Source organism: Scophthalmus maximus, chromosome 22 (assembly GCF_022379125.1).
Source record: "Scophthalmus maximus strain ysfricsl-2021 chromosome 22, ASM2237912v1, whole genome shotgun sequence".
NCBI classification, from domain to species: Eukaryota; Metazoa; Chordata; class Actinopteri; order Pleuronectiformes; family Scophthalmidae; genus Scophthalmus; species Scophthalmus maximus.
In genome coordinates, this window is record NC_061536.1 from 7,565,165 (window position 1) to 7,590,000 (window position 24,836).

Below are 24,836 nucleotides of genomic sequence, written 5' to 3' on the forward strand. Positions count from 1 at the left end.
CATTTGTGAAGACACAGTGTGAGCATCACGAGCTAAATCAACAGAGCGAACCGCAAACACCACAACTGAAAATCTGGTGGTCTTAACGTTTCCTTAAAATTCATTATAAAGGGATCTGATCACTGAAATTGCAGAAGGGACTCACAAAGATTTCTGAGTTGCAGTGACTCATTTTGTATCACACGAAACACCAATATTATCATATCAGACATAGAAATGTGTCCCCTTGTTCTTCTTCTCTCAACAGGACTCGCTTAATGCAAAGCTTCAAAGAATCTCACTCCCATGAATCCCTACTTTCTCCGAGCAGTGCCGCGGAGGCTCTGGACCTAGTTTTGGATGAAGAGGCCATAATCAAACCAGTCCACTCTAGTATTTTAGGACAAGAGTACTGCTTTGAGGTGCGTTCATTTGTTTTACCAATATCTCCCTGATTTTGCCGAACTAATTCAGGATTTATCTTCTTCCATCCCATAATCAATAACTTTTAACAGGGAAGCTTGGGGTACCAGACATTTTCAGCATTTCAGACTATACAGCAGTAATCATTTCTTGCAGCCAGAAATGCATATTCCATGATTATTAACATACATTTACCAAAACTCTGTGTTTTGTCTGAAGGTGACGACCAGTTCAGGGACAAAATGTTTTGCCTGCCGCTCAGCTTCAGAGAGAGACAAGTGGATTGAGAATCTTCAACGAGCTGTTAAACCCAACAAGGTTGATACAATAGAATTTTTTTTTTTAGTCCACCTGTTATTTTATCCACAGGGTGTAACATTATTTTGACAGATGTGAATAAGGACTGCTATAATGCAGTAACAGAACTCCACGTTTCATTTTCAGGACAACAGCAGACGGGTGGACAATGTGCTCAAACTGTGGATCATCGAAGCTCGAGACCTTCCGGCCAAGAAGCGCTACTATTGTGAGCTGTGTCTGGACGACATGTTGTACGCGCGCACCACCAGCAAACCCCGGACCGACACCGTCTTCTGGGGCGAGCATTTTGAGTTCAACAATTTGCCTACCATTCGTAGCCTTCGCTTGCACCTCTACAAGGAAACGGACAAAAAGAGACGCAAGGTGAAGAAAATGTGTCAGTTAAACGAGCATAAAAAAAACAAAAACATAAAACAAATTTAATAAAAATAAAGTTTTTGTTTTTTGTGTTAATCTAGGAAAAAAGCACATACCTCGGCCTCGTCAGCATCCCCATCTCCAGCATCACGGGCCGGCAGTTTGTGGAGCAGTGGTACCCGGTGATACAGTCCAGTGTGTTGGCCAAAAGCGGTGGTGTTGGAAGCGGCAAAGTCATCAATGCCTCACTGCGTGTGAAGTCTCGCTACCAGACAATGAACATCCTGCCAATGGAGCTCTACAAGGAATTCGCCGAGTACATTACCAACAACTACCGAACACTGTGTGCTGTTCTGGAGCCGCTGTTGAGTGTGAAAAGCAAAGAGGAGGTGGCGTTCGCTCTGGTGCACATCCTTCAAAGCACAGGGAAGACAAAGGTGAAGGAGTCAAAGGTTCCCGGAGCGCTTGTACATTTTTTGAGTTCTCTATGTGACCCGTTTATTTCGATGCCTTCCCAGAGAGATGTTCTTTCCTCTGGCCTGTACTCCGCTGAACTGCAAATGTAATCTCTCCTCAGGAGTTCCTGTCTGACATGGCGATGTGTGAGGTGGATCGATTCATGGACCGCGAGCACCTGATCTTTCGGGAGAACACGCTCGCCACTAAGGCTGTGGAAGAGTACCTCAAACTGATAGGTCACAGATACCTCAAGGACGCTATAGGTAAAACATTTACTGCTCAATGAATGAAGTTCGGAGCAAATCAGATCAGATAGACACAATTTTTTTTTTTGCAAAACAGCTGCCATTTAGCATTTCACTCAACATTTTGTGAACTATTGGTGACATTTTCCCACATTCCACTTATTTGTTGTGGTTTGACATTAAAACTAACAAAACTTTAAATGTCACATCAACAAATATACATCACGCTTCAATATTATTCATATGTAATGTTAAATACACATTTTTATTTTCAACACACTGTTTCTTAAGTGCCTCTGTCTGTGCCTACAGTCTGAAAGGGGTTGATATATGCAAAGTTTTACATGCATATATCAGCATATTGCATGAGTATTTTACAAAATAAAGTAATAGTAAATCAGTTCAGCTCTACAAAGGCAGACTGAGATATACAGCATGTGCAGTTGTGTCCTGATCCAGCTGTAAAAGTAGTTAAGAGCTGAACTTTTTGTGTTATGATGCATTTTTGTTGGATGTGCAACTTCCAGGTGACTTCGTTCGAGCCTTGTATGAGTCTGAGGAGAACTGTGAGGTGGACCCCATGCGTGTCCCGCCGTCGGTCCTCGCTGACCACCAAGCCAACCTTCGCATGTGCTGCGAGCTCTTACTCTGCAAGATTATCAACTCTCTCTGGTCAGTTTTAACCCCCAAGAAAATGTAAAACGGTTTCATTATACAATCGGGAAAACAAAGAATAATTTTCAATTTAAAACAATGTTTATAAGTAAATAAATAACTAATTTCTTTAAGAGAAATTCTTAAAATCATTAATTGTATTGAAATATTTTTCACACCTAATATTTTAGTTTGTTTAATTTCTCAAAACATAGTAACTCTAATATAAAAGCTTTCTTATTGCGAACTCTGATTTTTAAATGGAAATAATTGAGTTAGAATGATATTTAGTATTTAGATATTTTTTTTAATCAGTGACATACATAGTCAGTAAAATTATCAATAAGTCTCTTGAAAAAGTGTTTTATAAAATAAAAAAGAACCGGTCCAGTGATTTTTCCATACGTCTTAGTCTCAACTTTGCTGAATTCTTTTGGATGTTACTTGATTTTTTTCCTCGCACTTCTCCTTGACGGTGGGTAATAAAGTCCTGCTCCCGTTTCAGCATATTTCCCCGGGAGCTGAAAGAAGTCTTTGCCTCGTGGAGAGCCAGATGTGCTGAGCGTGGAAGAGAGGATCTCGCCGACAGCCTCATCAGCTCCTCCCTGTTCCTTCGCTTCATGTGCCCGGCCATCATGTCCCCCTCCCTGTTCAACCTGATGCAGGAGTACCCCGCCGAGCGCACGTCCCGCACGCTCACGCTCATAGCCAAGGTGATGCAGAACCTGGCCAGCTTCAACAAGTGAGTTTTTTGTCGTCCTTCGTCCCCCCACACTGGTGCAGCATCACTGTTGTTGTCACAGAGAAGCATCACGGAGACGGAGGTTCGCAGTTTTGACTGCGAGGCTATAAGCTGCTACTCACCATCAATGAGCTCTGAGCCTTTCAGCTGCAACACATTTGTTCCTATCTTCACTCTGCACACTTTTTTGAATATTAAAACAATTCTGCTGACTTCAATAGGAACCTTCTGTAATAAAGACATCAAATGTCTGGTAGTAATTTGACTCAACATTTCAGGAACAATGGAGAAAAAATACTGACGTCACCTTATGATGGCTATTTTCACTTGCTTCTCTTAGATTACAATTATAATTGGTAAACATGGAAAAACCATAACATTTATTTGAAGTTGTAATTGTTGTCATCAGTCAGAAATTCCCTTTTTTTTAGTTTTTACTTCGTTCTTTTCTCATCTGTGATTTTGAATCGGATAAACTGAAATGTCCCAAGGTCCAGATTAGTGTGGGTTCATCATGAGGAGCCATACCTTTCAAATTACAGTAATTTGACAGATTCTTCATATACAAATATTGATCAATTTAGCTTTATGGATTGTAAACCACAAACTCCTGCTCATGTAAACTGTAAATCCACTGATCCGCTGTTTCCACCCTCTTCTTTGTCTTCACGTGTCATGTCACACAGATTTGGACCCAAGGAGGAATACATGTACTTCATGAATGAGTTCCTGGAGATGGAGTGGGGCTCCATGCAGCAGTTCATTTATGAGATTTCCAACATGGAGACTGGAGGAAACGCTGGAGGGTTTGAGGGCTACATCGACCTCGGCAGAGAATTGTCCATGCTCCACAGTTTACTATGGGAAGTCATGGGCCAGTTGAGCAAGGTAGGTAGAATAATGTGATCAATTTCTAGAACGATTGAATTTAACATTTAATATGATTTCTCTCAAGAGTAGAGTTGTCAAATGAGATTCTGCAATTTTTTCTAACGGACATAATGAATATTAATCAAACTGAAAAAAAGAGGTGGATTTTGTACTTATACAAGACTAAAATATTTAAGTCTAGCTCTTGTGCTGTGGATTTAATGAAATTTCACTACTTTCAACACAAAGAAAGTATAAAATATACTTACTTGCTTATACTACAAATACTTGCCTCCGTAGGTTTACAAATGTGTAATATTATTTGCTTTTTATTGTTTCTCTGCTCTGGTTTCTGGAAGACATTTGAGGAAAAAAAACACTAAATAATAATTTTTAGGAATGCAAAGATCAAACTTTCCTCTGATTCTGGTACCTAAAAGAAGGATATCGGATCTGATTCCTTTACATTAAAATGCATTCATAGGGAAGCACAATGGGGATGTGATGTATTCTTATCTTTAATGTATCTTTACTATTTTACTGAGTTGATGACTGAAGGAATAACACTGACGAATTAAACTTATGACATGACTTGATTAAAAGTAAAGGATTTAGTTAATGACACCCGCTCAATTAGGCACCTGATCCAGAGGTATGATGTCAAATTTTTTATTTTCACCCAGTTTGACCTTTTAATCTCCTCTTATTCAAAATAGAAATACTCAGTGATACTGTGTGGTGCCAAAACTTCCATGGGGTGTATGTCATGTGAGCATAGAGAACGTGGATTCCTTGATTTCACAAATGTGGTCTGTGTTTTAAGGATGCTATTCTCAAACTGGGACCCTTACCACGTCTGCTGAATGACATCAGCGTCGCCCTGAGGAACCCGCAGCTCCACATGCCGACGAATCACCAGCCAGAGCGACCGAATGACAGACTCTTTTCGCGACCATCGTTCAATCGCCTCATGTCCTCCGACTTCCAAAGCCTTATGATGCGAGACCTCAACAGGTATCTTCTTTTGGGTTTGGGTTTCTTTTGCTTTACATATCAAAATTGCATTTGCGTTTTACCATAAGAGTATGCTTTTCTGGACTAGGCACCGAGATGTGTAATGCTGATAGCTTAACATTTGTTGCAAAGCCTCTCTTTTAAAACAGCCTTTACAAATGAGAGCAAATAAAAACAAGAATAGAGAAAATCAAACACAACAAGCATAATAATACATTTAAAATCATATTAATGGATCAAAAATACACAAAGTGAGAATTCAATAGCTCAAAACAAAACAATTCTATTTCTAAGAACCCCTAATTCTCTTTGGGCTTTTTAAAGTATTTTATCAATCCATATCAGCCAGCACCATCTGTTCCCACACTCTCTTCCCTAAACCTCTTTCTTCTGTTTAAATTCACGTCATGCTCACATTACAGCCTAACTGTTTAAATGAGAAGTTTTTAAGTAAGTGAAAGAACAGAGGTAATATCAGCACAAAGAACGACACATCTGCCATTCGTTGTAGCTCTAACCCAGAGCTATCAGGCTACTGGTGACTGACAGGATGGACTCATGCCTTCTCCTAGTTTACTTATGACTGCATCCAACAATTATTTTCATCATCTGTTCCTCTGTCAATTAGTATTATTAGTAGTAGGCGATGTATGCAGATGATTACCCAAGTAAGGAAAAGGGAAAAATCAAACGCATTCTGATAGACAAAACTAGGTTTATTGTGAAATAGTGTAGTTTGACCTATTAAGACAACTAGATCATATTCTAAAAAGTCCCTGTGGTTAAACCGTTCACAACCCCAAGCCACACAATCAATTCATGAGGATTTGCAAGAGGTTATTTCCTCATATTAAGCGATCACATCAAATAAGTAAGCACCGCTAACCTAGAAGTTTTAAGCCCCTGACCATGTGATCACGACGTCCCTGCTTTGCGTTTGGCCACGGACCTCAGTCACATGGCGTTTCCCCTCTATCTCACTCTCCTTTCTCGTCAGCACTCTACTGTCCCCTGTCAAAATAAGGCCTAAAAAACTGCTTTAAATAATAATACTTTAAAAAAAACACAGGACAGCAGTTGTTGTGGTGTGCTTAGACTTTTGTTTCAAATGGGTTTAGATGTAAAATAGGATTCAGTACAATCCATCTGTAAGCTGGTAGCACTTATGTCTCTTTCTGTCGTGTTTCCGCAGCTCAATAGACATCTCTCGCCTGCCGTCCCCTACAACTGGCGTGTCAGCGGTAGAATCCCTCTCATCCAATCTGAACATGAGGCGTCACGCAGAACGAGACCTTCGCTCGTCGAGGGAAGTTTTCTACGTGACCCGTCCACCGCTGGCTCGATCCAGCCCTGCATACTGCACGAGCAGCTCGGACATTACGGAGCCCGATCCAAAGGTATGGTGCTAAATCGTTTATTTTCACGCTGGTATCATAATTCAGACACTTCAAAAGTGAACAACAATGTTGTGAATGTGTGTCAGACCTCGGGGGCAAACACATACCTTTTTTTTATGCCTCTGAGTTGGTGACAGCTGTGGCAGGAAGCCGTCAGTCCATATTTTTCATTACATGTGGAACAAACATCCAGTTGGGCTCTGAGAAGAATAAGCGTACAATAATAATTAGCGTACACTAATTATGAAGAATTTTCACATTATTGTCTAATAGGATAAAATTAGGATATGGTGACATTTTAAATCCAAAAGGTCGACTTCATTGACGAAATAATGTTCTTAAGCTGAATTAAGCCTCACCATATTGCACACACTGATTTCTCTTTTCATCAAGATTTCTCTTTTTCATCATAATCCTGCCGAGAAACAAATGGACAGGGATCAAAACATAGATTGAGGAAACTAGCAGGGACATTTCCATAAAAAGTGGCGATTGAAATGATTTATGATGTTAATTTGATTTTTATCATCTCAAGGTGAGCTCTTATGTTTGATTGCACTTGTCTCTTTTGATTGACTCTTTGTAAATTTCAATAACAAGAAGATTTCTCTTGGCACTGGGTTATCACTGGTGTATTATTTAATCATCAAACCCATTTTGTGGTTTGAATGGCCTTGAATTAAATATTCCATTCGATCAAATGGAAAGGCAAAGTGCTTTACATAAGATGATAGAAGGCATTAAGCGGCCATATTAAAAAAGTAGAGATAAACATCAGCTGAGGTAAAACATGTCTCATATAACTAATGCATTTAGTGGTCCAAGTACATTTAAAAATGTGACTGCTAAATAAATACATTAAACAAAACTTTGAACCGTCCACACAGTTACTGAAAAATGTAAAACTCTTTAGGTTAAATAATAAACTGAGGGAACTAAGAAAGAACATTTTTCTTCATAATGAACAATGTTTTTGTGACTATGCTGTTGTTAACAGTTTTTCTTCTGTGCCTCAGGTGCACAGTGTGAATAAAAGTGTCTCCATGATGGACCTTCAGGACTCCCGTATGAACAGCATCTCCAACCTGAACTCTGTGGGAGACATGCTCACCTCGTCTCAAGCCTCCATCGCCGGCCTCGGCCACAGCTTTGGGAACCTTGGCGGCCCTCTTCGTATGGGAGGGCATATGCCGACGGGCTCAGCGGGCTCGGGCTTGAGGCTGAGCCAGATGGGCCACATTGGGGGGCCCACGGAATCCATCTCTCAACAGCAACAGCAGGCAGCGGCGGCCATGCACTTCCCCCTGTCTTTCCAGAACCCACTATTCCATCTGGCCGCCCAGAACTCCCCAGCTCAGTCTCAGCCTCCTCCCCCTCCTCTGCTGCTCGCCCCCGAGCCGGAGAACGGCCACCATGATTATCAACCCGCCTTTGGCAACAGCGCTTTCTCCCGCAGCGAGGACTTGTCCGCCCTGCGGTCGCAGAGCAGCCTGGTGCAGCCCAGCATTGTCCACTCACACAGTTACAGTGATGATTTCACCCGACAGAATCAGAGTAACGACTACGCCTGGCACCAGCTGTCGCTGCAGGTGCAGGTAGGAAACCTCTCACTTATCCTCACACGTACAGAAAGACAGTTTCCTGCTTCCTGCAATGAATGTTCTCTTGCACAACTTTTGTCTTCTTTTCAAGAAAAAAACACAAGCAATGTGACATATGTAATCCATGACGAAGTAAAACAATTCAGCGATTTTGAGAATAAAGTCATCATATTACGCGATAGATTGCCAGCCGTTTCTTGCACAATCTGATAGTCCTGATAATGTGGGACTTATGAGCAAAAATATAAAGGATTTCAACATTTGTGAAACCTATACTTAAGTATAACTTAACACGATGCTCATTTTAATGCAGGCAAAAGGTTGATCTTCCTCTCTATAATGATACGTAGCTTAAAATTTATTTAAATTCTCATAAAGTGACTGATTTAATTTCAGATGCTCTCACCTTTAAGAGGATGTCTGTTGGCAAGAGGCACAACTCTCTGTGTCTACTCCGTTCAGTGAGTTGGAGCTGCAGTTTGTCACTGTGTGACATGCATTGAAAACCTGAACTTTTCTAGACACCACCCAGAGGAGCTGTAAGTGTGAGCACAACTGTCTAAAACAGTTGAACTGGACATTAATCAAACGTCACCTTGCCGGCTCACTAATACAAACCCTGTGCTAGGTGCCACTGAGTCGAACAGATAACGGGCAGAAACTGGCTGAAACTAGACAAGAATCCAAATACAACGTGATGACGTCAATGAAATTCCACAGCATATTTCGCACATTGACCTTACACGTTCCAGCCATGAACTAGGTTTTTAATTAGTCTTGTTTGTCACAGAATAATAAATTCTATCGTTGCCTTTTTTTTTAATCCCAAGCAAAACTGACCAACGTTCTTAATCGCCTTGTTAGTTTGATTTTAACATCTGGATTGAGCAGGAAAAACACGTGTGCATCAATTGTTGCGTTCAGATTGGCCCTCGCAGTACATTAGACCCAGTTCGTGCTTCCATTTTCTATGTTGCAGACAAAAGACAAATGTAAAAAAGTCCCTCTATGGGGTCGTATAATATTTAAATCTAACAATGATGTAAAGGCACTTTTGACAGACACTTGTTATGCTACAGGCAACACACTGTAGCACCCTCTGCTGAACTGTGTAGGGTGCTTGACATCCTTATTTCAAAAGGGCTGGCAGCTAGCACACATGTCGTTAAATAATACTTACTTTAAACCTCAGTGTGCTACAGATCAGACTTAGATCCTTGGACGGAGATGTTAAACTGTTTTATAGTCTCTACTGACGACATAGTTTGAGCTTCTTCTGTTAGAGCTTCTTAAATTAAACTTCTTTCTTTGATGTAACAGAAAAATCTAAACTGGTCCTTTGGGTTTTGACTTCTAGTCTTCTTATCGATCACACTGATAAGTTTACTACGGCGTGTCTGTGTAAAATGACAGTGTTTAATGATACTGTCATGCAGCCTTCAGCTATTTCTGTCCTGCTGCGTGGGCCCTAATGGACAAACATCATAAGAGCCTCCTGTTTTATTAATGCAGATGGTGTTATCAGGACTGTGCTTTATGGATTAATCATCACTGTCCAACCCCTACTTCCAGACCCTACATATTTGGACAAATATAGTTGCACGTTTTCAGGTTCTCTGCGTCAAAACGTTAAGTCTGAAATGAAATAATTGATGCTACACAGAACCCTTTTACAGGCTGCATCTCATTTATTTCAATGTTGAGGTGAACCTACTCAAATTTAAGCTGAGATTGGGCACGTAATGTCTTATACATCATTTTTATATCTAATTGATGTCAGCGTTCACTTTTTCTCTGTTCACAAATCTCTTGAACAAGCTCAAAAAACTTTTCAGTTTGACATTTGGAGGCACACCACTGCATTGTAGTGATATAATATTTATTCAAATTTATTTTTAAGCTTATTTTTCTTATTTTATTTCATATTTTTGTCTTTTTTATTACCTTGTGTTTATTTTATTTGGCTTAATGTCCTCTGTAAAAATTGAAATGCTTTATTGTTTAAGGGTGTTAATTATACATCCATCTGTCTGTCCATGTAGAATTCTCATGACTATAGCATCTTTTTAAATTATTCAGATGGCATTTGGGTTTTGAGAAGTGAGTGAATCTGGTTTAAAAATACAGTGAAGGGAAGTTTTCTTTTGGTGTCAGACACATGGGGACTTCAGGGTCAACCATGCTCAATGCTGTCTATCATTGTGTTTTGATGGATATGGCCACTGGGGGGCATCAAAGTTAGCTATTTTTCCACATAGTGGTTTTCAGTTATTTCAGTCAAGTAAGTAGTCTTGTCACCTTTTTCTCTCCTCTCAGGAATCTCTCCAGCAGCAGCACCTGATGGGAGTCACATCGCAAACAGCCACTGGGACGGGCACCCCCGCCTCTTTGGCCACACCTCCCACTACAGTTCATCCTGTCCGCCAGTCATCCATGGCCCCGCCACAACACCTCAAGTCGCAGCGGTCCATCAACACGCCGGCTACCGCCACCCCTCCAAAGGTTCGCCCGCAGAGCAGGAACCTCCTCCTCAACTCTTCTGACACAAATTTCAGTGGCAGTCACCCAAAATCACGCCAAACTCAGCAGCAGCACCAACAGCAGCAGCACCATCAGCAGCAACATCAACAACAGCAACATCAACAGCAGCAACATCAGCAACATCAACAACAGCAACAGCAGCAACATCAACAACAGCAACATCAGCAGCAGCTACAGCAACAACAACAACAACAACAGGAGACGCAGCTGTCGGTGACAGACAGTCCAGCTCCGGGGCTTCCGTACCAGACGAGCGCTGCCAAAGAGAACCAGGGCCCGTCGGCAGCTGCAGAGGAGTCAACAGACACTCCGACGAAAAGCACCAAGAAGTCTCAACAGGCACAACTGCAGGCACAACTGCAAGCACAACTACAGGCACAACTGCAGCCGCCGCAGCAGCATCTGCTCAAGCCAGTTGTCAATAAACAGGCGAGTCTAATTCAGACCTCCTATTTAAAGAAGTGCTCCAAAACCGTTTATTGATTTCATTGCCTCAGTTCACCTGACATGAGGAATGACGAGGTTTTAAAACAATATTTGTATTTGAAGAAATCCTTCCTATTATTAGGGCATGAATTAAACTCACCAGCGTCCCGTTTCTTTCTTCCAGGGTTCTCAGTCCAACTTGACAACCTCGGCCCTCAATGAGAGGACAGTCGCCTGGGTGTCCAACATGCCACATCTGTCTGCCGACATCGAGAGCCTGCGGCCGGACCGTGAGGGTCAGCTGAAGGAGTACTCCAAAAGCATGGATGAGTCACGATTAGAGAGGGTTAGTACACGCACCTCCTGCTCAATGATAGTTGAAATGCTTTTGGGGTTTTAGCCTACTGTGTGTGTATGATTTCCCCCAAAATAAATATGACACTATTTAAAGAGAGCTGAGATACAAGGGGAGGTCTAAAGGAGTAAGGCGATTCAGAGAAATGTTATCTTGAAAGCGCTCTCAGGGATCTGAAGTGAAGTAGTAAAATATCTGCTCCTTTTTTTATTATTGAAATACGATGCATACACTCTAATGCCGAGCGTTACAATTGAGCTTGGTATACAGGCAGCTCCAAATAGCAGCAAGAGTGAAAAGTTTAAAGATAAATTGTGGATTGGAGTGATCAATAACCTGAACAGAAGATTCATGTTAACCTTACAGGATGGACAAATGTTGGCCTGTTTTAGTTTTGTTCTTGAATGCTCCCTCAATAGTATTGTGGCTAAAAATCTCATATTTTGGATATAAAAAAGGAAAGACTGGTTCCTGTAAGCCTGACTTCTACATTTAGTCTTAAATAAATGAGGTACAGTGTATTGTATTGTACTTCAAATCATATAGAATGCACGTAGGATCTTAAATTAATGCATGTAAAGAATGGCGTATCACAAAATGAGTTGTGAGTTTGTTTGGGGAATAGATGGTTGTGTCTGTATAGATATCTTTATACATTGAAATCAGTCATCATTCAGGAATATCGCAGGATACATGTTACAGTTGAACCTGAACTCACTTTATTTCCTTCGGTCTGTCAGGTAAAGGAATACGAAGAGGAGATACATTCCTTGAAGGAACGGCTGAAGATGTCCCATCGCAAGCTGGAAGAGTACGAGCAGAGACTCGTGTCGCAGGAACAGCAGACGAGCAAGATCCTGCAGCAGTATCAGTGCCGCCTGGATGACAGCGAACGCCGCCTAAAGCAGCAACAAGTGGAAAAGGACTCTCAAATCAAAGGCATCATCAACAGGTGACTAGTGTTCAGCTAGAAGAAGAGCTGGCAGGAATTAGGGTCGTGCACGCTTAAAATCCACAGTATGTTTTATGTAAGACTTCTGTCATATATCATGATTATATCCTTGTATTAACCATGGAAACACAACAGTCTGTTACTGATACTCACAACAGTCTTTGCTGTTGCCTGAAAGTGTAGAAGGTGCCACAAGAAAACAATACGTAGAAGAAGTTCCACCCAGGTTAAGGGAAACAAGCAATGTAAAGGTTAAAAGTGGTGACCAGCTTTCTTTCCTTCTGTTTTTTTGCGAAATTGTTACCATTAAAAGAAATGCAGAAACAGAAAACTGAAATACAACTTTCCATGGTGTCATATGATTCTGATTTAAAAGAAATGGTTTAACATTTTGGGGCAATTTTCTCATTTGCTTTCTTGCTCAGAGTTAAATGAAAAAAAGGACAGATATCACTCATATTTGTGCTGGGAAGCTGTTAGCACAGCGAAGTATAAAGCGTAAGGGAAAAGCTGGAATAGCTTTGTCTGAATTTAAATAAATACTGTAAATCCAGAAATTATTAACATTTCTATTTTTGTATGGATTAAAAGAATAAGGTGCAACATTTAAATTAGCGACATAACATGTGACCTTTAGGCTTCCGCTCCCCAAAAAGACTTTGTGCCCAACTCATAATATTTGTGTAATGATAGTGGATGAAAAATGCAAGTTGTATTTTCTTTTTGCAGATTTTCTGGGAAAGTCATCCAGTATTTGTGCTATATTTAGATGGAAACTAGTGACTATTGTTCCCATGCCAGTGAACAATGACAAAGAAAACAAACACGCTTTGTATTTTCATGAATACATAGCATCATTAGTGGTTAAAACCTTTAACACACAGACATGAGTGATATCAATCTTCTCATCCAGCTCTCAGAAAGGAAGCAAAATAAGTGAATAATTTCCCAAAACGTGGAACAATTCCTTTAAATGTTGCTCATTCAAATATCATGACTTGATCAATAAACATACCCATCAGGCTCATACTTGATATGAACCACTTGATTTTATGTCAGGATCTTTATCATGAAGACAGAAGAAACTGAGTCAGTCTGATTATGATCGTCGCTACATAAGTCAAGGAAATGTTTCTTGGAATAACGTGCGACTCAGTGCTACCCAGTGAAATGCTTATTAGGCCACATTAAGTTATACAAATATTACGGTGCTCACATCTCATCTCATTTGGTAGAACGCCTCTTTAAGTTGACTTACTTTGGCAGATGGGGCACATTTCACTATCCTGCACACACAGTTTTGACAAGCTGACAGCTGAATTTGAATCGTCTGAGCCGTTCTGAAGGCAGCGCAGCTTTAGCTTCAGGAGGATGGCTGAATGTACCCAGGAACATGTCAAGACCTTAATATCATCAAATGGCCACGTAATTCTACGGTAAATTTCGAGAACACCGGCTTCATAGATTATTTTTTATTAACCGGTTTGTTTGTTTCTATTTACCCTGTTGACAGACTCATGGTTGTGGAAGATGAGCTGAGAGGGGGTGCCATTCCTGATATTAAGCCTCGAATCCTCACAGACCAGGTTTGTGCCTGTGTCTACATCTTTTATCATCTCTATTCGCCAAACCGGTCGTGTCGTAAAACAGCTTGCATCATTCTTACATCACATCCAGAGCATTTTGCCAAAGCCAGGGCAGAGGAAAAGCTTGCAGCTGTCATGCACTCCACCTATTCCCATCTTTTCAAAAGTACATTCATGTGGCATCTGAAATTTCACCATTTTCCTGCGGGGAGAATTAGGAGCTAGATGGAATTTACCTTTATGCACGGAGGTTAATCTGTTTTGTCTCTGGGAGGGAACAATTAGTCTTTGGCACTCTTATAATTATACCACAGAATGCATTCTCCATTAGGAAAACCTTGACTGTGAGTCACTAGCAGCATCACAGTTCTCCTTCAGGGCTCAGCTGTATAAATGCACCGTGTGGGCTGGATTGTGACGCAGGTGAAGAGGCTCTGTGTGCATGCATGTGTGTGTGTCTGTGTGCCATGTTTACGCTGAAACATCCTTGAAATTCACTGCCATCTCCTTTGCAGCCCTCAATATCAAGGGCAAATAGACAAAAATGCCTCTTAAAAAATCAGACCACTTGTCATCATTTTCGCACTGGGTCTTTCTGTGAGTGTTTTACACCAGACTTCTGACGTGCAAGTGATGAAGGTGGAACAAGACAGATACAGACTCTGAAAGCAAAATAAAGTGTAGTAAATCCTCTGGCTCTCACGGTATTGAATGCTGCATTGCTTTTTTCTGATTGCGGTTTGAAACTTTACCACCAGATGCCGCCAGAAGTACAAAAAATACACACTGTGGCTTTAAGAGTCAACGGTTTTCAGATTTAAAAGAATAAGTTAATGTTTCGGGGAAAACACTATATATAATGATATAATTTATTCTGCTTTCTTGAGAAATGACTTAGATGAGAACAAAGATTAATGCCACTCTGCAGCTAGCAGCCTGTTAGCTTAGCACAAAGACTGGAAATAGAGGTTGAGGCTGGGACTTATGTGCGTGACTATTATTGGCCAGGAGCAGTGACTTCCTGAAGTCTCTCCAGCCAAGAAATATTAGAGGTGTCCCCCCCTCATTTAAAATGACTTTCAGGCAGAGCCAGGCTAGCTGTTTACCTCTGTTTACAGTCTTTGTGCTAAGCGAATTGCTTGCTGGCCCGTCATCCCACAGACACGAGTTGCATCCAATCGCCGTAGCCTTTGGCAAGAACGTGATAACACGTTTAACGCAAAAACATTTAACTATTACTTTTAAACTTGTTCCCTCACTAGACTTTAAAAGGGGGTAACAAGTAATTTCACCCATTTTCTCTCCCCTCAGACTATCAGCCACGGATATGGTGGCCACCCAGGATCCTGACTGCCAATTCCAGAGTGACCAGAGTTCATGATGGTCATTTGAATGTGAGAAGACTGATTCAGATCCTCCACAAAAAAACAACAACAACAACAACCCCACGAAGACGAAGCCGCACAGTGGATCCAAAAGACTACTGGAGGCTTCATCTCCCAATGTTCCTAAAAAATAAATACTTTGCACATATTCAAACTTTGCCTGTACCAGAACTTGACAATCAGTTTAGCGTGAGGGCCAATGTGAATGATGAATCATCTACACATGTTCACTGAAATATAAGCCAATGCCACAATAATGGCAATACTGAACTTAATGAGGTTTTTTTTAATTTGAATTGGAAGAGGTGAGATTGGATGGATTCATGACTTTCCCTTGCTAGAAGCAGCAAACACTTTTTTCACTCGTGGCTGCAGATAAAGTGTAGACGAGTCTCTTATAAGCACAATATTCCCTCATAGTGAAGCTTGTGACAAGCAACAAGCATGTTATTAAATCATTTGCCAGCCATGATCCTCAGATGCTGGGGCCATACAAAGACGTATACCGTAAATCACAATTTGATTCTGATAATCATTTTGTATCATTCTCAGATTTTTTCACTCAGAGGGGTCATCATTTATGATTTTTGCATTTTTTATAGCACAGCCATCCTACCTAAATAGATGCCAAACAAGTCCTGCAATCAACTTCTATTGTAACTGCTTTAAATACAATCTAAATCCTCTCGTCGGTTACGTTTTCCTCTGGTGGACTGTATAAAACCAGAACCACAATCTCTTTCATTTCAATACAAGGAGTATTAACTAAATGTACAATTCTTTTTAAATAATGACAAATACTATTTCACAAAAATGATCTGAGATGAAAATGTTTTGTTCACTTTGTAATAATGATAAGTGTGTATATAAAACGTTTCAAAACAGTGATACAAAGTGCTTCATAAACACTATAGACAATGGAAAATAAGACTAAATATAGATTTTAATGGGCCATTGACAGCTACAGTAGTACCGTCCAATAGGTGGAGGTCGAAGGTGCAGGTGGATGTGCAGTGAACAAGCTCTCAGGCAGGCCCCACCCCCCACTCCTCAAAATATGGTTACTTAGCACTGGCTGGCTGCCATTTCCACCCATTATTAACAGATAATGTGTCTGGATATGTTATTTGGATTATTTCATCCAATCCACAGGCCCCTGCATCTATACCTGGTGTTATTCGTAATCCATCATTATCTTGATTCTTAACTCAATATGCAAATAGGTGAGCCAGTGCTGACAGACTTGTCAGCAAGAGAAGTGTTTCCATCATTTTCTAAAATCACTGTGGGAACATGAGAAGCTGGGACATTAACTTCATGTCATAGCCTCTCAGAGTGATGGCTACAGCTCCTCATAAGTGAGAGTTCACTGCATTTGCTTGTAATGAGTAATTGCTGTTTTCTGATATTTTATTGGCTAAACAATCGAGATAACGATTGGCGGATTAGTTTAACAAAGATTCAAAAGAAATAGGTCAACCTGAGAAGTTATAAAATCCAGATCTTTTCGCCTCTCAGCCTTCCATGTCTGGCTTTTGCCTTTTTTTTTCATGTTAATTTAGTTTTATAGCACTTTGCAGCATTGGTTTGATAAGCGCTGTATAAATACATTTTAATAACTATAATTATAAACACAATGTGCAACTGGAAGCAAATTATATTATAGCAAAGTAGTGAATTACTCATCTGTTGTGTTTGTTTCTGAAGCATAGATGTGCAACAGCTCTGCATGTGCTTTTAAATTGCGAGGACGAGTAAGTCAGTTTGCAGTCAGATATTCTAATGTACAAAGAACATTTGAAAGAGCTTTCTTACAGGAAGGCATCTTTTGTTTTCATTTTTAAATTCAAACCTGCTGACTCTTCCGTATTTTTCAGAAGAGGGTGGCGTTCAGCCTTTTGCATTATACAACATGAAAGAAATTGCAGGCCAACAAAAAGAGGAGAGACGGTGACAACAACAGAACAATAAAGAGTTTCCAAGCAGGGATATGTAGTATATATGTGCATAGGATTTGACTGCCTTACAGTCTGTGTCACAGGGCCCAAAATAACAAAGCCGACACAAAAGAACTTGTAAACTTTGTATATTAAATGTCTTTTTTTTTGTAGTCAGGTGATGAATTAATAAGCAGTGTGTTGGTTAACTCTGTACGTTAGTCAGACTCATTTATATTATGAATTTCATGGTTGATATGATTTATCTTAACCTCTTGCCTTTAAAAATATTTTTTTCTTTCAAGATAAACATAAATTTAAAATAATAGAAATTGATATGTTTATGTTACTAAGAAATGTATAAAAATAGCTTAATGTATATCTATTCTTATATGTAAAATGTATTTAAATCAAGGGTAGGCCTTCAGGCATGTTGAACGTGTGGTGAACACTGAATCTTATATATTCTGACTCTTAATGCTGCAATCCAGAAACTGTAGTGCCATGATGTGACTGCGTTCATGGGGATGAGAGTTGAATCATTTCCCAGCATAGCACATTTCTGTTCAAGATGAAATAATAGGACCCATTCTTAAAATATCTTGCCTATGTTGTGTAACCAAAATAGCTGTGGTGCTTTCAACAATACTGGATTGCAGACTTAAGGAATCTTCTTTTGAAATATGTGTTTATTTATTTGGCCTGCATTGCAATACAGTATTTTGAAATATTATAATGCACTTCTGTTTTCATTTTACAAGAAGCTGCAATCCATTAACTATGACAAATGTTTTTAAAGACGGAAAAAAATATACATTATATGTTAGAACCATATATTGGTTAAACTTGTATAAGGTGCAGTGGTACAGTGTGCTACCTCTGAAATCCTGCCCTCATCTCCCTTCTCTGCTGGAGTTAAGGATCCTTAAATCACAGCCTACGAGAGGATACTTTATTCCATTTGAGTAGAAAAGTTTATTTATTTAAGAGACAGTGCTAAGAAAAAAATTCAAATTTTGTTCATAACTAGATGCAAAAGTCAGATTTTATTTCGGCTGCTTGTTCATTGCTGTGTTAAGAGTTTATATATAAAACGTTTTGCCATTTCTAAAGTTCTGTCCTGTTTACGATTGCATTTAAGTGCCGTTAACATTCATACAAATCTTTTTAATCATGGGATGGGATTGAAGGTGTGCCAGGTATTCGTCAGACTCTCAGGTGTTAAGAGGAACACATCTTTTAATATCTTTAATGCCAAATGCACAAAATATTGACACAATCTTTGGCAAGTGAGCGTTAAAGCTAAACCTGTTTCAAAAATTACATGAAAGAAGGGGTTTGTGCCATGAGGCAACTGCTCTGCTTTTATTTTGGTTGAGTTCTGACTCATCTCATAAATGATCTAATTTACCTTTTCATTATTATTTGTTACGTTAAAAAGGAACTAAGAGTTTAATTTTTCTTGGTGCAAATGAAAAATGTGATAAACACTCCACTGTAATAAAACTTGGTATGAAATATTATTGAAGTTGCTGTTGAAGAAGTGCATTATATGTTTACAGAACCGTGACATTTTAGAGGATGTATGAACCTTTGTTGACCCAAGGGAGAAGAAATTAACTGCTGCTTTGCGGCAGCTAACGCAGGACCTAATAAATGAAATGAGAGATCTTGTATATTTTGAAATAGAAAAAAAGAGGTAGTTAACATCAATCAACATATTTATGTTTATGAAATGTATGTATATGATTTTGGAATCAAAAAGTATTTTTGTTGGCAGCTTCTATTCTGCACAATTGATCTACTGTGTCACAAATATATAGTTGGTGGGGTTCCTGACTTGAATTAGGCCTACTGGATGTAATACCTTCATTTACTTGACATTTATTTTGAAATAAGCCATGCCCCATGGATAAGCCATACCCTCCAGTCCACTGATGTTGTGTGGTGGATGTTTAATGTTGGTAGTTTTATTTACAATGGTAGTTATTGTGGGTATGATTGCGCTTGTAATATTATTAGTGTAAGTACACTTGATTGACATGATTTTGTTTTGTTTGAACAAAGGGAATGTATTCATTTTTCAGGTGATTTCTGAGTGATTTCAATAAATTAATAAATCCCTAATTAGAGATCTTTTGATTTAAGTCAGCTATCTTTTTAAAGTTGTATTTATGTAATGTGTAGCCAAATCAATTCAGTGTGCAGTACAAGCTTGTCTGCTATGCATGTTGGAGTTTTCTGCATTTCCCCCCCACAATCTATCTTGAAAATTGAGCGACTTAAAGGAATAGTTAAACATTTTCAGACAGGATAATACACAAAATGTCCTTCCAATGTATCATTCAGATAAAAGTCAGAAGTGTTGTTTTCATGGGACTCAAACAATCCAGTCAAGTGATCTAAAGAAGTGAACCTTTTGAAAGATATTTTTCCAGGTTAACAGTGTGTGGCAGGAGTTTAGGCCGCAGTTTTAAAAAATTAAATTGAACAACACTACCATCTTGTGGTGGAAAGGGAGAACAGAAAGCAGTAGTATCAGTACAGGGAGACTTTCCCGTAATATCGGTCATACATTATCAGTCAATTCAGCTGGTAGAGAGTGACCACAATCCGATCATATCAATTTGTTACATGTATATTGTCATATATCCGGCCATGACAGCTTTACATACATAGATGATCCAGATGTGAGAAGCAAATAGAAAAGATAAAATAACCCCTTTAAGAAAAGGACCCCAAATACTGATCCATTTCAAGTTAAACTCATTACACAAGCACAGTGTGTCTTCAAATGAAGCATCACGCGGAAGGGAGAAAAAGTAGACACAAAATTTCTACACAGGCCTAAAAGGTGTATACAATAATATATATATGAACAGTGTGTATGTGTGCGTTATAAGCAATTCAATATACTTTTACTGCACATTGTACAGAATAAACTGGCAAAGTGGAGAGCAAAAATACAATAAAAAAGTACAAAGTGTAGATTAAAAACTATTTTATTTACTAATTTCTATTCCAACAAAAGACAAAAAATGCTTTCATACCTGACAAATTACAACCAAGACAATCACAATCCAGACCTACAGTGCAGCAATATTAGTAATTCCAAACAGCAGTGGTAGACATATACATTAATTTCATACAGTAGAAAACTTGTATGAAATTTCTATTTCAATACTACTAAGATTAATTGAGAGGTTGAGGTGCGGCATCTCTACGACAGATCTTTACAACTATACATCCTCTGCACATGCAGAGAACAACACTGCTCATTCTGAAGCACACAATAGAATAAAACATCATTCTTAAACATAACTTAAGTACAGGCGTAAAGAATACGATCACCGTGTTGTGGCTTTACAGATTGGACACTGCTGTGGGGAGTGTTGACAATGGTGCATATCTCTTTGTGTCAGACTGAGATGTGTGGCTGTGCATGTTGAGAGAAACCGCCAGTTGCCCAGCTTGTGCCGACCCACCCTTAGAGTTAATGCAATAGGGCATCTTGGACATAATAGCCAGACTCAACTTGAGGAGCACATTGCGGAGAGCCACGCGGTATTCTTTTCGAACAAGGCAGTAGATGACAGGGTTGAAGCAGCTGCTGGCGAAAGCCAAGCAGTTAGCCAGAGGGAAGAAGTATGTTTGAGCCAAGTAGAACGAGGGGCTGATATCAACAATGTCCAGCTGGATCAGCACACCCCACAGTGTGAGGACATTGTACGGGAACCAGCAAGCGCAGAATGAAAGCACCACCACTGCCACAGACTTTGAAACGTCGGCCTTTCGCCGAGAGTTGCTGCCCTTCAGCTTATGGCGACAGAGGAAGCGCAGCAGAAGCAGGTATGAGATGATTATGATGGCGTAGGGGAGCAGGAATCCCAGCACCATGCGCAGGAGCTGGTTTATTCCAAGCCAGGCCGTGCCATCTGGGAAACGGAGCAGGCATGCTGTGTCGTTGCCGCTGCCCACGAGGCTCAGGTCGGCAAACAGAGCTCGTGGTGCTGCCGCTACGAGCGCTCCAGCCCAGATAAAAGCCGTGGCCACTGGAGAAGTGCAAGATCTACTGCACAGGGAGCCACTGGGTTTGAGAGCAGTTGCCACAAAGCAGTACCTGGTCAAACTCATCGCTGTCAGGAAAAAGCAGCTCGCAAAGACATTCAGCCCAGTGAGTAAGGACACGGCCTTGCATGTGGCCAGGCTAAAAGGCCAGCTGTAATCCATCGCAATGTCCACGGCCCAAAATGGCAAGGCCAGGGAGAACAGCAGGTGGGCCAAAGCCAAGTTGAACACAAAGAAGTTGATGGTGCCTGTGGTGATGGTGTGAGTTGAGTAAAGCAGGAACATCACTAACAAGTTGCCCAACACTCCTGCTGTAGCCACCACAAAGTACACCACAGAGATGACAATTCGTAGCCACGGGGATCCATCATCAAGAATCTCCAGCCCAGTGTCAACACTCGAGTTGTGGAAAATCAGGTGGGAGTTGTTACAGGACGAGCCGACACCGCAGCCACTCAGGATGTTGTTGAAGAACTCAAGTGTCTTCAAGTCGATGTTTGACATGTTGGTTACCCTGAAGGCAATCTGTTGATGGTCAGTTGTTATTCAGGATGTTTTTCCTGTCGTCCACCTTGTGCAGATAATGAGTTAAAAATGTAAAGTTCTGGTTGTCTGTTTATTAGCGGACGGTCATCTATCCCTGAAAGGAAAGAGGAAATTATTACATAATGGCGGCTACAGTTTATGATTAAATAAATAGATTAGTCTTGTCAGATAAACAGATTATGCTAAAGTGTTACCCACAGAGTTGGATAATCCAATTAACATCTCAAATAAACAAACTTCTCTGGGAGGAAATGTGAATAAACTCCTTTAATTGACAATCTTCCCAAATCACTTTTTGAAAAATATTTACAAAGCATCATCTACATACATCTATATCATCTATAGAAGTTCATTGCCAAGCATTATCAAGAGTTTGAAAGTTTGAAAATGAGGTTTAGATGCAATATGAAATAATAAACATATCTCAAATGAAAAAATAACTTATTTGTGTAGTTACATTTATCATTTGTTATTTGTGAGAAAAGGAACAGTGAAATGACAACATAGGAGTTTTGTTTAAAATGTGTACATTTAAAACTGTGATGATTAATTGCTTGATTCATATATTCTTGTATACTGCATTTATGTCAGTGCATTTCATCATGCAAACTATGCTAAAATCCTTTATTAAACTTACCAAATATAACAACAAATGTTAGAGCAAACCGTGCCAAATAAATACATTCAGTTTTTCTCCTTCACAGCTCTAATAATCCAAGCTGACATGTATTTCTAATATTGTTGACAAACAATGTAATAAACAACCATACCTCAACTTTTTAGATTTTATTTTAAACTCAGAAAAAGTTCAAAGACATAAAATAGTGAAATAAATATACAGAATATTTGGACCCTATTTTCAATGGTCTGTTGATTCAATTCGAACTCTGCACAACATTTAAATACACATATTCTCTACTATATGTAAAGAAAGAAAAAACTTACCAGAGCAAAGGGGCAAATCTTCAGTATTTAGACAGATGCTCTTGTTCTGCTGTTCTTAGCTCTGCTGCATTTCACCGATTTATCTCGAAGGCGGCAAACAAAAACAACATGGATTCACCCACCCAGTTCCATGCTCCACCCCATCATAATTCCCCCTCTGCATATTCAGATTGGACACCTGCACCAGCTTTACTGAAACACTGATAACACACAACAATGATTTGAATTGTATAACAGTCTAAAACAAACAACTAAAGCCAAGAAGAAGATATAATATATTAATTTGGTGGGAAATTGGACCATTGGATGGATTTTAGCTTAGTAGTTTTAAGTGCCACTTGTTCAGTCTTGACACTGGGGGACTAAAGAACAGATTTTTGTCTTGGGGTGCTTGATTTATTTATTTTTCTTAAATACTTTTATCCACGTTATTTACATTTTTCATCCAGATTCGGTAACACAGAATGGAAAAGAATAAGACAATGTTCTACTTTTTTCTGTTTACATTTTACACACTTTTTCCCTTGGTAGACGTGACAACTCTTGAGTGCATCATGCAATCAAGGCCATACTTACACACATCTGCTTGAAACAACCAAGCAGCATTCCCATCTTTAATTGTCGCTACGGAAACAGCATGAATATGAACAAAGCTGAGCTTCCTGCCTCATTCCTTTCTGTAACTGTAACCTGCTGTTGTGTATTGTTGTTTGATTTTAGGTGGTTTTTAAAGCACTTTGCGAATGGTGCTACATGAATAGGTGAATAAATAAGATATGCACCAGTTGGAAGCTTGTCCAATTTATTTTTGTTTTGTTTTTCTGTCTATCATTTTTGGAACAATTTGAGGTTTTCCTTGTTCTTATTCAAACAACCCTGTTTATAAAGCTTCTTAATGACAAATTTATTGTTGTCAAGTCTGGGATCTGCTGTTAATTAAAACGTGGGTCTATCATTTATTCTACACATTTACAGTTTATTGCTGAGCATTCTTTGCATATCCCTGTATTAAATGGAGCATGTACTATACAGTCACCTAGTCGACCTTAAAGCCAACTTTTTTTTCTCCAGAACAAACAAATTAAAGGTTATTAAAGAAATCTGTCCTGCTCTTTGCATGGAAACTGCAGACAACATCACTTTGACAGTGGTGTTAAAGGCACTTGGACCAAACTTACAGGTGAAAAAAAGGACACAACTTTTACAAACTAAAATAATATTTTTTTCTATTTATATCTGTTGTGTTGGTTCAAGATTAGATTGAGCAGCAGAGATGACTCTTTATTATAAGCCGTTGATAGTGGAAAGAACATCAGCAGCCAATGACTAAATGTGATTAGCCTGGAAGAGGCGGAAGCGTGGGGAAGTTGATTAATGCTGCTCTGTCCAAAACGAGCCATCTTCATAAACTAGCTGGACAAAACATGCAGCTCCCTCGGTGTCCTTGTTTTTCATTGCAGCAGAAACGACATGTTAAATTCAACCATTTGCTATAGTGAAGAAATGATGCCGCTCAATGACTTTCATCATTTCATTTATAAACAGTTTTAGATCCGACAAGGATCTGCCACACGTGATTATTTCCTACTATTTCCCAAAAGTCATGAATTAAAGTGTTATTTTGTGTTCATTAAATCTGCACAGAAAAGTTTGTGATTTCAAATGGGAGTTGAGTGTTGGACTATCATTAGAGCTTTAGAGGATCTGTCAGATCCAGGTTTTGTTGACTTTTGGACAGAGCCAGGCTGGAGGTTTCCTTTCTTTGTGCTGAGCATCTCCTTAATATAGCTCCATATTTAGTACACAGATCTTCTCATCCAAGTATTGGCAAGAAGGTGAATATTTTCCAGAACTGCACAAACTATTGAGGTGAATATTTTACGATCTGCTTTCATAAATGGATGAAATACATGGGTCCATGCTGTGTGCATTTCTGAGCTTGCAATTTGAGTTGTGCCATGGGAAATGTGAAGGTCTGTGAGGACAGAGAAAGGACTATTGAGACGTGGCTTTGTCGCCACCCTTTGTGAGAA

The 24,836-nt window shown here is 39.6% G+C and overlaps 2 protein-coding genes and 1 long non-coding RNA gene across 7 annotated transcripts in view; 1 reads left to right on the forward strand and 2 right to left on the reverse strand.

The window, feature by feature from the left end:
- LOC118292070 (ras/Rap GTPase-activating protein SynGAP-like) overlaps nt 1-19,360 on the forward strand; it is a 36,216-nt gene extending 16,856 nt beyond the window's left edge. For 2 of the 4 annotated variants that reach the window (XM_035620727.2, XM_035620730.2), the window contains 16 exons: nt 248-401; nt 622-720; nt 826-1,086; nt 1,182-1,517; nt 1,658-1,802; nt 2,312-2,456; nt 2,944-3,180; nt 3,867-4,068; nt 4,874-5,064; nt 6,257-6,461; nt 7,478-8,056; nt 10,379-11,032; nt 11,214-11,375; nt 12,125-12,336; nt 13,850-13,922; nt 15,234-19,360. In XM_035620727.2, coding sequence (XP_035476620.2) covers nt 248-401; nt 622-720; nt 826-1,086; nt 1,182-1,517; nt 1,658-1,802; nt 2,312-2,456; nt 2,944-3,180; nt 3,867-4,068; nt 4,874-5,064; nt 6,257-6,461; nt 7,478-8,056; nt 10,379-11,032; nt 11,214-11,375; nt 12,125-12,336; nt 13,850-13,922; nt 15,234-15,272 — 3,694 coding nt within the window. In that variant the 3' untranslated portion in view covers nt 15,273-19,360. The remainder of the gene's footprint in view (nt 1-247; nt 402-621; nt 721-825; nt 1,087-1,181; nt 1,518-1,657; nt 1,803-2,311; nt 2,457-2,943; nt 3,181-3,866; nt 4,069-4,873; nt 5,065-6,256; nt 6,462-7,477; nt 8,057-10,378; nt 11,033-11,213; nt 11,376-12,124; nt 12,337-13,849; nt 13,923-15,233) is intronic. The other 2 variants (XM_047330206.1, XM_047330207.1) reach the window with 2 other exon arrangements.
- Nucleotides 2,725-24,836, reverse strand: part of LOC118292075 — a 57,573-nt gene continuing 35,461 nt past the window's right edge. The window contains exons 2-5 of one of the 2 annotated variants that reach the window (XR_007030328.1): nt 11,190-12,283; nt 6,821-6,876; nt 6,569-6,661; nt 2,725-6,421 (exon numbers count right to left, since the gene is read on the reverse strand). This is a non-coding gene — a long non-coding RNA (uncharacterized LOC118292075). Of the gene's footprint in view, nt 6,422-6,568; nt 6,662-6,820; nt 6,877-7,572; nt 7,710-11,189; nt 12,284-24,836 lie in introns of those variants that run through there. The other variant, XR_004786829.2, reaches the window with a different exon arrangement.
- LOC118292072 (relaxin-3 receptor 1-like) lies at nt 20,273-23,008 on the reverse strand. Its single transcript, XM_035620732.2, has 2 exons — nt 22,804-23,008; nt 20,273-21,952 (listed from the first exon to the last, which is right to left on the reverse strand). Exon 2 carries the CDS (start codon nt 21,814-21,816, stop codon nt 20,608-20,610), a length of 1,209 nt encoding a protein of 402 aa, XP_035476625.1. The 5' UTR covers nt 21,817-21,952; nt 22,804-23,008; the 3' UTR covers nt 20,273-20,607.

What these genes read in the sequence shown, in the direction of transcription:
- LOC118292072 (XM_035620732.2), bottom strand. Translation starts at nt 21,816, where the DNA reads ATGTCAAACATCGACTTGAAGACACTTGAGTTCTTCAACAACATCCTG.